Here is a 15632-nt window from a genome sequence, read left to right on the forward strand (position 1 = left end):
CCACCAGATTGAGATGGACCCTAGACATATTCAGAAAACGGCATTTACCGTGGAAAATGGGCACTATGAGTTTACTAGAATGCCTTTCGGGCTAAAAAATGCCCCAAGCACTTTCCAACGGGTAATGGACAATATCCTAAAAGATCTCATAGGGAAGGTATGCCTTGTATACCTAGATGATATAATCATATATTCCACTTCACTACAAGAACACCTAGAGGGTATAACGCAGGTATTCAGAAGACTTAGGGAAGCCAATTTTAAGATCCAAATGGATAAATGTGAGTTTCTTAGAAAGGAGATCTCCTTCCTGGGGCACATTATAAATTCTGAAGGTATAAAACCCAATCCGGCGAAGATCGATGCCATAAAAAATTTTCCATTACCTAAGACACGTACGGAAATTAAGGCATTCCTTGGACTCGTGGGTTACTATCGCAAATTTATTAAAGATTTGGCCAAACTCACTAAACCACTCACCCAATGCCTGAAAAAGGGAGCAACCATCCAGATAGACCAGAAGTATAGCGAGGCATTTGAGACATGTAAAAATTTACTGATGAACGATCCCATCCTTCAACATCCCGACTTTACTAAACCCTTCATTCTCACAACAGACGCTAGCAATATTGCATTGGGAGCTGTTTTGTCACAGGGTAATATAGGTAGAGACAAGCCAATTTGTTTCGCGAGCCGCACCCTCTCACAGAGCGAATGCAATTATTCGACAATAGAAAGGGAATTACTGGCAATAGTTTGGGCAGTGAAGTATTTCCGCCCGTACCTTTTTGGAAGAAAGTTCAAAATTTTTACAGATCACAGACCCCTCACCTGGGTAATGAACCTGAAAGAACCAAACTCCAAATTGATTAGATGGCGACTAAAATTGGAGGAATACGACTATGAGATTGTCTATAAAAAAGGGAAGCTTAACACGAACGCTGATGCTCTTAGTCGAGTAAAGATAAATGAACCATTGGAAGAAAATAGACAAGAACTTTTCAACAACACAAGCACAATTCATAGCGCGGACGAAAATTTGAATGACGGTATTCCCATTTCAGAGAGACCTTTAAATGAATTCAACCTACAGGTGATTTTCGAAGGGGATCGCACAGGGTCACCCATGACCATAGAGAACATTTTTAGGAATAGACAGAGGAGAATTTTGCGTAGAGAGCAGTTCAACGAAGGAATCATGCTAGACATATTTAAGGAATACTTTCCCCCCAATAAGCAGACGGCTATTTACACGAATGATGAAATCTTTGCAATAGTACAGTTGACTTATTCCAAATATTTTTCACAAGCTAAGACATTCCGTCTCATTAGGTGTACCGAAATTCTTGAGGACATAATGACTGAGGAGAAACAAGAGGAAATAATTCGCGACTACCACGAACGATCGAATCATAGAGGCATAAATGAGACATTGTCTCACCTTAAGAGGAAATATTATTTCTTAAATATGAAAGATAAGATCACCAAAACACTGAACCATTGCGAGAAGTGTAAGACCTTTAAATATGATAGGAATCCCCCAAAACTGAAATTTTTAGTTCCAGAAACACCATTAAAACCCCTGGAAATACTTCATATCGATCTCTACAGTATTAACAATAATCAAATACTGACTGTCATAGACAAATGTTCCAAATTTGCTTGCGGATACGCACTTAGTTGCAGGAATAGTATTACGGTTCTTAAAGCATTCAAGAATTTTATTAGTTCCTTTGGTATACCCAAAATGGTTGTCTGTGACCAAGGCTCCGAATTCGTTGCAAACATCTTCAAAGATTTCTGCAGACAATTCCAAATAGAGTTACACTTTACATCTTTCCAACAGACTAGCAGTAATTCACCTGTAGAAAGGTTACACTCCACACTTACTGAAATATACAGACTAATACTATCTAAGAGAAAGGAAAAGGGATTCTCAACAGAACACGAGGAAATACTGTCTGAAACATTGATAACGTACAATAACGCTATTCATTCCACGACCAAACACACACCCTACGAGTTATTTTTTGGACGACCATACAAATTCATGAAGACATTAAATTTTTCAAACGAACATGACTATTTAACGAAACTAAATACTTTCCTTGACGAACTATACCCCGAAATTCAAAAACATGTCCGAGACACAACAAAGACAAGAATCGAAAACCTGAATGATTCTAGAGAGGATCCTGAAGACGTCACTGATGGCCAAATCGTTTTCAGGAAAGAATCAAGAAGAAACAAATTGACGCCTAGATATTCAAAGCAAACAGTTGAAAAAGATGGCAAATTTACCATTCTTACTAAAGGGCAAAAGAAATTACATAAATGTAGATTAAGGAAACAACATAAAAAATAAAAAAAAAAAAAAAAAAAAAAAAAAAAAAAATAAATAAATAAATAAATAAATAAATAAATAAAAACTAAAATTTTAATTGTATCAAGAATTATTATAGCCTTTGCAAAAAGAAAAAGAAATGTCCTATACTATTACTACATGTTTAGTACATAAATAAACAAATAAACAATAATTCAGTAAATTAATATGAATATATACTAGGGATAGAACATTGACCAGAACTACCCTCACGCTCTTCTCACACAAACTAACACAAATCTTTCACTTTTAGAATTCCTTCAATTCAGGCACAAATAATCGAGGTACACAACTTGCCAACACACCAAAGCATTTTACCACTGCGTTTAGGCCCCGCAAGATTCGTCACAAATCTCAACAGCTTTATTCACATCATTAATCCTGAAAACTACAAAACAAACATTGACGTTATAGAATACAATCTTGACCTTTTCGAGAAACATATATTTGAACCTAACATCGTAAGAATAACTAAGCTAAAACTTGCAGAATTAAAGACCAAGTTTTTAGCATTATACCCAATTAAAAGACAGAGAAGAGGGCTAATAAATGGACTAGGTTCCGTGATTAAATTCATAACGGGTAACATGGATGACCAAGACGCTAGAACAATAAATCAACAGATAGAAAACATTTACTCAAACCTAAACAACGTTACATATACACTTTCACACGAACATTCAATCAACTTTAAAATGATTGAAAGATTCAATAACATAACATCCCACATAAATAACGAACAGCACACAATAGAAAGATACATGTTGAGCACAACTAATAAAATAAAACAGGAAGAGGACATACTATTACAAACACAATACCTCAACCAGATAAACTACAACATCGACCTTCTAACACACCACTTAACAAACATAGCTGAGGCAGTAGTTCTGTCAAAACTAAATATAATTTCAAGATTCCTCCTCAGCCCGGAAGAACTCGAAAACATAGAAGTCAAATTAAAACAAAAAAAATATTGAAGTCAGATCTATCGAAAATATTTATGAAATGCTAGGCATGCAAGCCTACTACAATGAAACAAATATCATTTTTAATATTCTTGTACCGAATGTCTCTGAAGAAGACTATTTTCTATACCACATAATTCCTTTACCAATAAACATAACTAAGTTAATAATAACAGAACCATATATATTGTTTAATGAAAATTCCACACACCATCACAAAACACTTTGCCCATCGATCGAAGGAACATATTATTGCGGTATACCGATCCGACAGGAAGAAACCAAATACTCGTTATGTATTGGAAACTTAATAAACAATAAAGAAGCAAATTGCCCAATTAGTGACGTTGGAAAAAGGGAATCGATCACACAAGTGGAACAAAACCTAATACTTTTTATACACTCACCAGAGACACTAATAAATTCTACTTGCAGTATCAAAACTCTCACAGTAAAAGACACAGCCCTTGTGCGTTTCCAGAACTGTGACGTCTCAATAAATGGTATAACATACCACGATGATACCGATGCATATTGGGATCAACTCCACATACCCCCGTTACCAAACAGCAACATTTCCGTAAACTCCACAATCGAAATACTTAGTCTTCAAAAACTCGAGGATTTCAACTTTCTAACCAACAACAGAATTAGCAACCTGGAAATAACCACTACAACAGTTCACTCAGTCACAACAACAACAACATTAGTATGCACAATAGTAGTCATTACCATACTCATCATTGTCATTAAACGAAAAAATACGTACAAACACCACTTTCCACCTCCACAGCCTATCACTCCGACCACAACATCTTCATTGTGGCCGTCGCTCTATCTTAAGGGGGGAGGAGTTACGACACCCACCTTATTGTCTCCACCAAAACCAGTTACGACACCCACCTTATTATCTCCACCAAAACCACCGAGAACGTTAACCTATTGATTTAGGTCATAATTAACGCTGAATAACCAATAAATATATTTGTCTCATATAACCAATATCATTGTTAGCAATAAGAACACCAACTAATTAATAAGAAATTGTTTTGTAACTTTTATTGTATAATTCCAAGAAATCTAGCTTTTACTTTAATCATCATTTATTATATTGTAACTTAGTTTTCTTTAAGATTTAAAATGAAAATAAAAATTATTCTTTGTTCAGACTTCAAATTGCAAAGAGTTATTTTTTTTTTTAACCACGGAGGTTCCACCATCCTTATCTCGTATCCTAACACACTCCCTCTCACACACACACACACTCACACACACATTACACCTATCTTCCAAAAGTTCAATGTATGCACACACATTATACATGTGTTCTACAAGCATAAACAAGCAAGGGCATGTCTTCGTCTCTCATGCTGGTGAAACATAAAAGCGTTCAACTTTTATAAGGCAATAAAAAATGTGTGTGCGATTGTGCGTCTGTGTGTGTGTGTGTGTGCGTGCTAAAGGATGTGAAAAATTCGGGTAGAGTACAAATGTTTCCTTGGGATTCGTATCCCTGCCTAATGGATTCTCATGAATATTTGAAATGCAACCAATCTAGAAAAAAACATCGACAGGTTTTGATTTTCGTTTACATATTTCTTTACAACATCAAATTGGAAAACTGAGAAGGAGAGGGCATTGTTGTTGATGTTGAGTTCCTCTTTGAATGGCTGCTTGAAAACTTTTTAAAGATTGAAAAATTAAATTTTTTTTTTTTTATAACTGAATGTTTGTTCATAAGCATTTTTGATTTCATTCAAGTATACTTTGATATGAAAAATATTTTAATAAAATTTTAACAAAGAGATTTGTAAATTCATTTATAGCAACTTTGAAAAAAAACTTTGGAAAAATATTTGGCAACGGTGGATGTTGCTATGGTCACAGTAGGAGTCTGGTTCCTGCCTAACCGAACTTTGAGTATAGAAATCAAAGTGTTCCCTGTAGACTCTTAAACGAACGATCTTTTTATCCTGACATTTCCGATAAAGAATTTAGCCTCTCAATAAAAATGGACAAAAATTGGATACTTCATTTGTTGATATGAGAAGGTGGAAGAGGGGGACCCTTTAGGTGTACCATACGTGGTGCTTCTACAGAAGATGTCTAAACAGTTCCCCATTTTGCGAAATCGTATGAGAAATCCAACTTTTGTGCTCCTAATGGGAAGCAAATTAAATGTGGTCCCGGCCATATCTTATAAAGGGTGATTTTTTTAGCTATTAACTGGCTTAAACAGCTCACGTTTCGTGTGTTGATTCACTGTCAAATAACTTCAGAAATTGCAATAAGAAACCAAAATCCGAAAAATCATAATGCGCTCCTTCCATTTTACGACGTAGCTAATTTTTTGGCTCAATGGGTACATAAATGAGCAGAATTGTCGAGTTTAGAGTGAAGATCAGCCAAAAGCATTGCAAGACGTACCAATGCATCCAGAAAAAGTCACAGTTTGGTGCGGTTTATGGGCTGGTGGCATCATTGGACCGCACTTCCTCAAAGATGATGAGTATCGTAACGTAACTTTGAATGGTGAGCACTATCGTGAGATGATATCCAACTTTTCTTGCTGCCCAATATAGAAGAGCTTGACTTGCATGACATGTTGTTTGAACAAGACGGTGCCACATGCGACACAGCGCACGTAACAATGAACTTATTGAGAGGCGTGTTCGGTGAACATTTTATTTCACGTTTGGAACCGCATAGATTGTGCGATTTAAGGCCTTTAGACTATTTTTTGTGGGCAGAGGTTAGCATGTCCGCTAATGACGCTGAACGCTTGGGTTCGAATCCTGGCGAGACTATCAGAAAAAATTTTCAGCGGCGATTTTCCCCTACCAATGCATCCAGAAAAAGTCACAGTTTGGTGTGGTTTATGGGTTGGTGGCATCATTGGACTGTACTTCTTCAAAGATGATGCGAATTGTAACGCAACTGTGAATGGCGAGCAGTATCGTGAGATGATGTCTAAAGTATTTTTTGCCCAAAATGGAAGAGCTAAACTTGCATGACATGTGGTTTAAACAAGACGGTGCCGCATGCCACACAGCATGCGTAATAATGGACTTATTGAGAGGCGAGTGGGGTGAACATTTTTTTCACGTTTGGAACCAGTCAATTGGCCGCATAGATTGTGCGATTTAAGGCCTTTAGACTATTTTTTGTGGGCAGAGTTTAGCATGTCCTCCTAATGACGCTGAACGCCTGGGTTCGAATTCTGGCGAGACTATCAGAAAAAATTTTCAGCGGCGATTTTCCCCTCCTAATGCTGGCAACATTTGTGAGGTACTATACCATGTAAAATTTCTCTCCAAAGAGGTGCTGCACTGTGACACGCCTTTCGGACTCGGCTATAAAGAGGAGGCCCCTTATCATTGAGCTTAAACTTGAATCGGACTGCACCCATTGATATGTGAGAAGTTTGCCCCTGTTCCTTAGTGGAATGTTCATGGGCAAAATTTGCATTTGCATGTTAAAACTCATGTCTATACAGACAAGCCGGTTTCAATTGAGCCATTGGAAGACAACATTGAAGCATTTATTCGTGAGACCGAAATGTTGGAAAGAGTATGTCGGCTGAAATGTGGGAAAGAGTATGCCAAAAATGGATTAAGCGGATGGACCATTTGAGGTGCAGTCACAGTCAACATTTGCATGAAATAATCTTCAAATATTAAGTTGTATGGGCCGTACTATCGATTCAAATAAAGATTTCATGAATTTTATGTGTTTTTTAACTATCCTAAAGCTCTTAAAAAATCACCCTTTAGTATGCCCTCACGACGGATTGCATGTGTCAAGTTTGGTGTGGACGAGAACTCCTAGTCAGGATGAGGTCCAAGTAGCAGTGACCCGAATAAAGAATAACAAGGCAGCAGTAGCCGACGGGTTACCCGCTGAACTATTTAAGACCGGAGGCGGCATGCTGATAAGGCATATGCATCAGCTTATCTGCGCAATCTGGCTAAAAGAACGCATACCCGATGATTGGAACCTCAGCATACTATGTCCTGTACATAAAGAAAGGAGACAAGACGGAATGGGCCAACTACAGAGGAATAAGTCTCCTCCCCATCGCATACAAGATAATCTCGAGCGTAATGTGTGAAAGATGAAAACCTAAAGTCAATGAGATAATTGGGCCCTATCAATGCGGCTTTAGATCTGATAAATCCACCCTGGATCAGATAGGATAGGACAAATCAACATCTACCTTCTCTTTGTTGACTACAAAGCCGCTTTCGATACCCCTTTACGTTCAAAGGTATTTCAAGCCATGTCTGAGTTTGGTATCCCTGCAAAATTAATAAGATGCTGCAGGATGACACTTGCTGATACGCGTTCCTCAGTAAGAATAGGAAAGAATCACTCCGAACCATTTAATACCAAATGAGGTTTCAGACAAGGGGACAGCCTATGCCGACGAAATCGACATCATAGGTCGGTCACCGGAAGTAGTAACTCCTGCCTTTGAAAGAATCAAAAGAGAGTCAGTGAAAATGGATCTGGCAGTAAACGGAGATAAGACGAAATGGATGATTTCAACTCCCAAAAACACCCTGTACAACCGAGCAGATAAGGAAAGTTGGGAACCACAAGTTTGAGATAGTCAGTAATTTTATCTATCTCGGCACCGCCGTAACCGAAACGAATGACACCAGATTTGAGATAAAGCGAAGAATAATACTGGCAAACAGATGCTACTTTGGCTTAAGTAGGCAGTTTAGAAACAAGGCCACCTCTCGATAGACGAATATTACACTATACAAGACACTGATACTACCCGTGCTGTGTTATATGGTTCTGAGACATGGGTACTTGTGAAAGCAGATGAGGCAGTACTTGGAGTGTTTGAGAGAAAGATTCTTCGTAAAATATATGAACCAGTTTGTATTAATGGAGAAAATAGGCGTCGTATGAACCACGAGCTGTATGACGACGATAAAATAGTTACGTGCATCAAAATACAACGGCTGCGTTGGCTAGGTCATGTTGTCAAAATGCATGAAGAAGCTCCAGCAAATAAGTATATTGAAGGCAACCACGGTGGTACACGCAAACCGGGAAAACCAAAAAACCCGACGGAAACATGAAGTGGTGGAAGACACCTCGATACCTGGTATCAGAGATTTTAGAATGAGCGCAGAAGATCGAGGCGCTTGGAATGCTATTCTACGTTCGGCTAGTGGAACAAATGTCCTCTCATAGCCAATTAAAGTAAGTATAGCTACCAAAAAGACCAATATATGGTTCTACAAAATTGAACAATGACTGGGACTTATTCAACCACTCATATCTGTGCCAAATTTGATCCTAATCGGACCATATTTAGTCAGAGCTGCTATGGGAGCATAAATTATGCATGCAAATTTGTATGTCAAATTTTAAACTCTCAACGAATTTGAGCATTGAATTGAAGACATTATTTGTTAAAGTAGGTTTTAACAGACAAAATAATCGAAATTTTGTGGATTTTCAACAAATTCTTTGGCTAAGATAGTTGTCAAAAAAGGCGTACTACGGTGTAGCGCACCGAACACCCATGCCATTAATGACTTGCAAACAAAGGTTCGAATACCCAGGACGGTCAAAAAAAAAATTTATTTTTCTTTGAACCTATTTTACAAAATTCGCCATGAAAAAGTGTTTCGTATTCAAATAATAGTTTTTTTAAGTGGTTTTTAATTTAATTAATTTAAATAACATTTTTTCAAAGTGATTTTTTTTAATTTAGTTTATTAAGACACTTAGTTCTGTGCAGTAATACTTATTGAGTTATTTCATCAAAAGGAAGATGATGTCGGTAGGCTAAACTATCAAACATGAAATCATGAGTTCAATCCTCAGCGCCGGCAAAATTATTAAAATTTGTTTTTAAGGGTAATAGAAAAACAGAGTCAGAAGTACAACAGTAAACAAACAAGAACAAAGCATTGCGAACCAAACAAAGAAACTAACCACCAACCACATACACCCAAAGCTGTTGCCGCAAAGCAAGCACATATGTGGCGTCGATGGTAGAATGGTATTGGGTTGCCCAAAAAGTAATTGCGGATTTTTTAAAAGAAAGTAAATGCATTTTTAATAAAACTTAGAATGAACTTTAATTAAATATACTTTTTTTACACTTTTTTTCTAAAGCAAGCTAAAAGTAACAGCTGATAACTGACAGAAGAAGGAATGCAATTACAGAGTCACAAGCTGTGAAAAAATTTGTCAACGCCGACTATATGAAAAATCCGCAATTACTTTGTGGGCAACCCAATAGTTAGTTTTGCTTTCAAATAACATTATTGTAATTGTTATAGTTTGGCTTGCACGGCAAGTGCCTTTCAACTACAAATGTGTACTCTGGGTCAATGGGATTCAAACAAATTGTTGCAGGAAAATTAACAAAATTTAGCCATCGGCATTGCGACAAAAGTTGTTTTTTTTTTAATTATTATTATCTGTGTATTTAAAATATCTCAGAACGATTTTTTGCGGATTTTTTTAATTGTCCAATGAGTGTGCAATTTTTAACAATTTTGGAAAAATCAAAAAACCAAATCATTCCAAGAAACAATTGTACAGTAAAATGCTATTTTAGGCTGTTGAATACCTGAGTTGAAAGCTCCAAATTAAATGTGGGGCGAAATACCTCACAATGTAATGTCTAGTTTGGAAATTTGGTTTATAGAGAAAAAAAATCATATAAACAGTATCATTACCAACGTTGATCGGTTCTGAGAAGACCTTCCAGTAACTGCGTGCCTCTAGTTCTTTGCTGTTTCTTTGATCATAATACTTGTTCCTTAATGTTATAGTGCAAAAAAAGAATCTTCGAAAGAATGAAAGTCGGATTGTTGTTTGTTCCGTATAGACTCAAAAAAGGCTGAACCGATTATTTTGAAATTTTCACAGATTGTGTTAGTTGGTCTGAAAGGAAACATACGTAATATAATTTTTTGATATCGGGAGGGGCGGACCCTCCCCCTAACCCCAAAAGTACTACCCAAAAATAAAAGTGGTCCCGATGGGGACAATATGGGATTCGAATGAAAGGTATTCAAGTGTAGAGTACGAATTTCCAAGTACCCAGCAGAGCCCCGAATTTGATATCTATTTTCAGTGCAAAGTGCCGGTGGCCGCTCCAGCCCCATAACACCCTCCACAGGGTTTATATTTACCGGCCATGGCAATTTGGGGCTCAAATTAAATGAATTTGGCAGTGCAGCACGAATTTGATCCATATTTGAGTCGAAATTTCTGAGTTGCCATCCCTCCCCTAATGAGAACACTACCTTAAGGAAGAACGTTACCACCAGGAACCGAGAAGGGGCAACTTCTCACACATCAATGAGTGCTTTCCCATTCAAGTTTAAATTCAAAGATAAGGGACCTTATGTTTTGACAAGACCGAACGGCGTCCCGCAGTGCGACACCTCTTTGGGGAAAATTTTTTAAATGACCATGCATGGCATTGTTCCTCGCAAATGTCGCCACCGCTTTGTCCGATGTTCTCGCCAGGATTCGAACGCGTTCAGCGTCATAGGCTACAATGGGAAGAATTTGTTATCCGCATTCAGGGCGAAGTGTCCCTAAAAAAGATATTAGAGAGTTAAAGAAGGCGCAGCGGAGCGGGCCCGGTTCGGATGGTAGCAAATAAAATCCAGGTTTCCCTCTTGCTTAATATACAAATACTTTCTATACACTCTTTAAAAACTTTTCCATTTCAAACTAATAAAGTTTGTCTGTATTTTTATTCATAGAAAAATGTCAAACTTTTTTTTTATTACTTCTTGCCTTTTACAACCATAGGTGATGGATATAAAACCCTGTGCCCCCGTAGCCTAAAAAATTACCTTTTCCCTGTAGATAACTCATAAAATTCACAAAAGAATTTCCCATATAAACCAAGGAATTGATTTGAGTTTTCGCCTCATTGCCAGGGTGTCAAATGTTATCAACATATTGCAAATCTCAAGGACAGGAATATAAAGAATCAACGCAGCAGATTTTCAACGTTGGTGCCGAAGGTTAGGTTCATGATGAATTGTTTTAGCAAAACAAAGCAGGTGTCAAAGGCTAGGAAAGCAATTTTAAATAAGATATGTTCTGACTTTTTTGCTTTGAAAATGATTACGCATAATAAATGACGTGGAGAGGTGAAGGAAACGGTTAAAAAGAGCAAATCAATCCTCTTAGCCATTTGTAAGAAACGAAAATTTGGTATGCCACTCGGGCTACATTACCAATGCCTAAATTAAATAACTCAGGTAATGATGCCGGTTTATTTACCTGCTCCTTTACATCATTAACATGAGATATTTGTTCGTTGGAAAACTCCCAAACGGTGTAAATTAAAAAAAATCCTTCTTTCATTCTTTCACAAACTTTGACTAAGTGCGATTATAGTTTTGATTTAGGAGAGGAAGTGACAGCAGCGGGAAGTTACATGGACTAGGTAGGCATCTTCAGTGTAAAAAAAAAGTGAGAAGAATACAAGCATGAGAGGAGTGTGTAAACATTTAATCATTGCAACATATGACACATATATCACAAACTACTGCCACACATCCGTTTCCTTTGGCCCATGTGTATGCTGGCACACAGAGACTACGTGATTGTGTTATCTATAGTTGAGTATGGGTGCCAGCATACGGGTCTATGTGTGTACAAGTGCGTGCAGGATAATGAAGCAAACGGATGCCACGGACTGGGAATACTAAAGTCAACTTGACACGTAAGAGCCGTAAAACACATTCATCCGCCTACACACAAAAGCCAGCACACACACACGCACATAGAGACTATTCGTGTATCGGTGTACACCTACGCAGGATATACTTAATTCGGACGAATTAATTTCAAAAGATCTCATGCCTCAATGATGAGCGTGAGCAACTCAAATATTTATGAACCAATCATTTATTTTCTCGGTTTAATTTCGCTTGCGGGCTTAAATTTAATTGGGCGCGAAATATACAATTTCATGGCATTCTCAAAAGCCCCCCCCCCCCTCCCCTAAAAAAATATAAATTTTATTAATTACAACCACAATCACAGTCAGAGATGTTAGCCACAACCACAAAACTCAGCATGGAAATGGCAAGCATTTTTCAAAGCAATAATGTCAGCGAAATTTTCATTAAAAATTCGTAAATTGTTTTGATGGATAGACTACAAAGAAGAGGTTCGTCCCATTGAAATGGTCACATCAAATTAATAATTAATGAAAGAAAACAAAGTTCATGGAAATAAATAATAACAAGTAAAAAGGCGTTAAGTTCGGCCGGGCCGAACTTTGGATACCCACCACCTCGGGTATATATATCCATAGCAGTTATATCGAAATATGTTCCGATTTGGACCAAATACTAATATTGGGTTGCCCAAAAAGTAATTGCAGATTTTTCATATAGTCGGCGTTGACAAATTTTTTCACAGCTTGTGACTCTGTAATTGCATTCTTTCTTCTGTCAGTTATCAGCTGTTACTTTTAGCTTGCTTTAGAAAAAAAGTGTAAAAAAAGTATATTTGATTAAAGTTCATTCAAAGTTTTATTAAAAATGCATTTACTTTTTTTTAAAAAATCCGCAATTACTTTTTGGGCAACCCAATAAGTTCAGTAGCTATATCTCAAAATAAACCGATCTGAACCATAAACGACACGGATGTCGAAGAGCCTAACGCAAGTCACTGTGTCAGATTTCAGTGACATCGGATTATAAATGCGCCTTTTATGGGGCCAAGACTTTAAATCGAGATATCGGTCTACATGGCAGCTATATCCAAATCTTGACCGATTTCGGCCATATTGCAAAAAGATGTCGAGGGGCCTAACTTAACTCACTGTCCCAAATTTCGGCGAAATCGGACAATAAATGCGCCTTTTATGGGCCTGAGACCCTAAATCAGAGGATCGGTCTATATGACAGCTAAATCCAAATCTGAACTGATCTGGATCAAATTGAAGAAGGATGTCGAAGGGCCTAACACAACTCACTGCCTCAAATTTCAGCAAAATCGGATAATAAATGTGGATTTTATGGACCTTAAACCCTAAATCGTCGGATCGGTCTATATGGCAGCTGTATCCAAATCTGTACCGATCTGAGCCAATTTAGCGAAGGATGTCGAAGGGCCTAACACAACTTACTGTCTCAAATTTCAGCAAAATCGGAAAATAAATGTGGCTTTTATGGGCCTAGGACCCTAAATCGGAGGATCGGTCTATATGGCAGCTATATCCAAATCTGAACCGATCTGGTCCAAATTGACGAAGGATGTCGGAGGGCCTAACAACACTCACTGTCCCAAATTTCAGCAAAATCGGATAATAAATGTGGCTTTTATGGGTCTGAGACCCTAAATCGGAGGATCGGTCTATATGGCAGCTATATCCAAATCTGAACCGATCTGGGCCAAATTGGCGAAGGATGTCGAAGGGCCTAACACAACTCACTGTCTCAAATTTCAGCAAAATCGGAAAATAAATGTGGCTTTTATGGGCCTAAGACCCTAATTGTGAGGATCGGTCTATATCCAAATCTGGACCGATATGGTTCATTTGCAATCTCCAAGCACCTACATCAATATAAAGTATGTGTGCAAAATTTCAAGCGGCTAGCTTTACGCGTTTGACCGCTTTCGTGATTTCCACAGACGGACGGACGAACGGACATGGCTAGATCGACTCAGGATGTCGAGACAATCAGGACTATATATACATTATGGGATCCTAGATCAATATGACGAGGAGTTGCTTGATTGGTATACTTCCAACCTATGGTGGTGGGTATAATAAAGCAGGAGTCATTGAGCGAAATGTTTCATCGGATCCAAAATGGATCACAACGGCCACAACTTATTTCTCAATGTTATCTTAATTTCGTGAAAGTCAGGCTGCGTTACTACTCCCCATGTAAATCGGTTAGGTTAGGTTAGGTTTAAGTGGCAGTCTGCCATCAGACTCACTAAGACGTTTTCGTCCATTGTTATACCACAGGAACAGAAGATGGAAGATGCCTTCTAGTTTCTACCGTTGGAGCATCCAGATCGCTTTAAAAAGCCCAACAACTTGCGAATGTTCACATCCGCTAAATCAGAGAGGTTCTCAAAGAAATGAGAACCTAAAGTGGAACTCCTTCTAACTGCTAGTGCGGGACACACACAAAAGTTGTTCTATTGTCTCTTCATCTTCGATGTCCTCACAGCTTCTGCAAAAAACGTTGCTGGCAACCTTCAGCCTGTCAGCAAATTTTCCGATTAGACAGTGACCTGTCGTGACGGACACAATGACTGAGACGTCTGTTCTAGCCAATGACAGCAAAGCAGAAGACCTCTTCAAGTCTAGATTAGGCCATCTATCATTCGTTGTCCTTCGGGCTAGGTCCTAAAAACTTGTCGCTAGAGGCATACCCATAGATTCCAATATCCCTGGAATGTGAAGGGTAGTTCTTTGTCTCGCAAGCTCATCCGCTTTACAATGCCCTGGGATATCTCTGTGGCACAGCACCCAGAACAGGTGAATTTTAAACTGTTCAGCCCTCTCGTTGAGAGATCTGCGACAGTCGAGGGCAGTTTTTGTGTTCAGAAATACATTCTCCAGGGATTTAATGGCTGCCTGGTTGTCTGAGAAGATATTTATGCCAATCGTCGTAATGACATCATATCTTAGCCATTCCACTACCTTCTCAATTGCAAGTATCTCTGCTTGATACAACTGCAGTGGTCGGGTAACCTTTTCGATATGACCAGTTCTAGATCTTTAGAGTACACCCCAAAGCCCACCTTGACGTTTAGTTTGGAACCATTCGTATAGAAGTCTATATAACTTCTGTTACCAGGGATACCGTAGTTCCAATCGGTTCTATCAGGAATAGTGGTACAGTATTTTTTTGTTTATCAAAAAGCGGCTCTGGTAGGATGTAATCTACACTGCCTGGAACATCGGATACTGTATCAAAGATAATACAGTATGCGTAGCCGCCACATGACCAATGGGAAAGCTCCCTTAACCTTACGGCAGTGGTCGTTGCAATTTGTGTAGCCACAATGTCCAGATGCATAATATGTAGAATTAAATTCAGTGCATCAGATGGTGTCGTCTTCAGTGCGGCTGTGATGCACAAATATACAATCCTTTGAATCCGATTAAGTATTGAGCAACAGGTGGACTTTTGAAGTGCCGTCCACAAGACCACAACACCATATAGCATTATAGGTCTGACAACTGCAGTATATACCCTTTGCATGACACTCGGTCTAAACTCCCCAACTTTCGCCAATGGCAC

General features: G+C 38.3%; 2 protein-coding genes across 5 annotated transcripts in view; one reads left to right on the forward strand and one right to left on the reverse strand.

Annotated features, from left to right (window-relative positions):
* The window catches only part of LOC106085248 (phosphatase and actin regulator 1), a 784344-nt gene that overhangs the window by 658405 nt on the left and 110307 nt on the right, over window positions 1–15632 (reverse strand). The window lies entirely within an intron of this gene.
* On the forward strand, window positions 2772–4435 carry LOC131994018 (uncharacterized). The gene is made up of 2 exons (XM_059360067.1): window positions 2772–4060; window positions 4145–4435. Exons 1-2 carry the CDS (start codon window positions 3392–3394, stop codon window positions 4295–4297), a joined length of 822 nt encoding a protein of 273 aa, XP_059216050.1. The 5' UTR covers window positions 2772–3391; the 3' UTR covers window positions 4298–4435.

This window comes from Stomoxys calcitrans, chromosome 1, assembly GCF_963082655.1.
Source record: "Stomoxys calcitrans chromosome 1, idStoCalc2.1, whole genome shotgun sequence".
NCBI classification, from domain to species: Eukaryota; Metazoa; Arthropoda; class Insecta; order Diptera; family Muscidae; genus Stomoxys; species Stomoxys calcitrans.

What these genes read in the sequence shown, in the direction of transcription:
- LOC131994018 (XM_059360067.1), top strand. Translation starts at nt 3,392, where the DNA reads ATGCTAGGCATGCAAGCCTACTACAATGAAACAAATATCATTTTTAAT. An exon ending in TCACAACAACAACAACATTA is followed by an intron (nt 4,061 to 4,144) that starts GTATGCACAATA and finishes CCACCTCCACAG; the next exon opens with CCTATCACTCCGACCACAAC.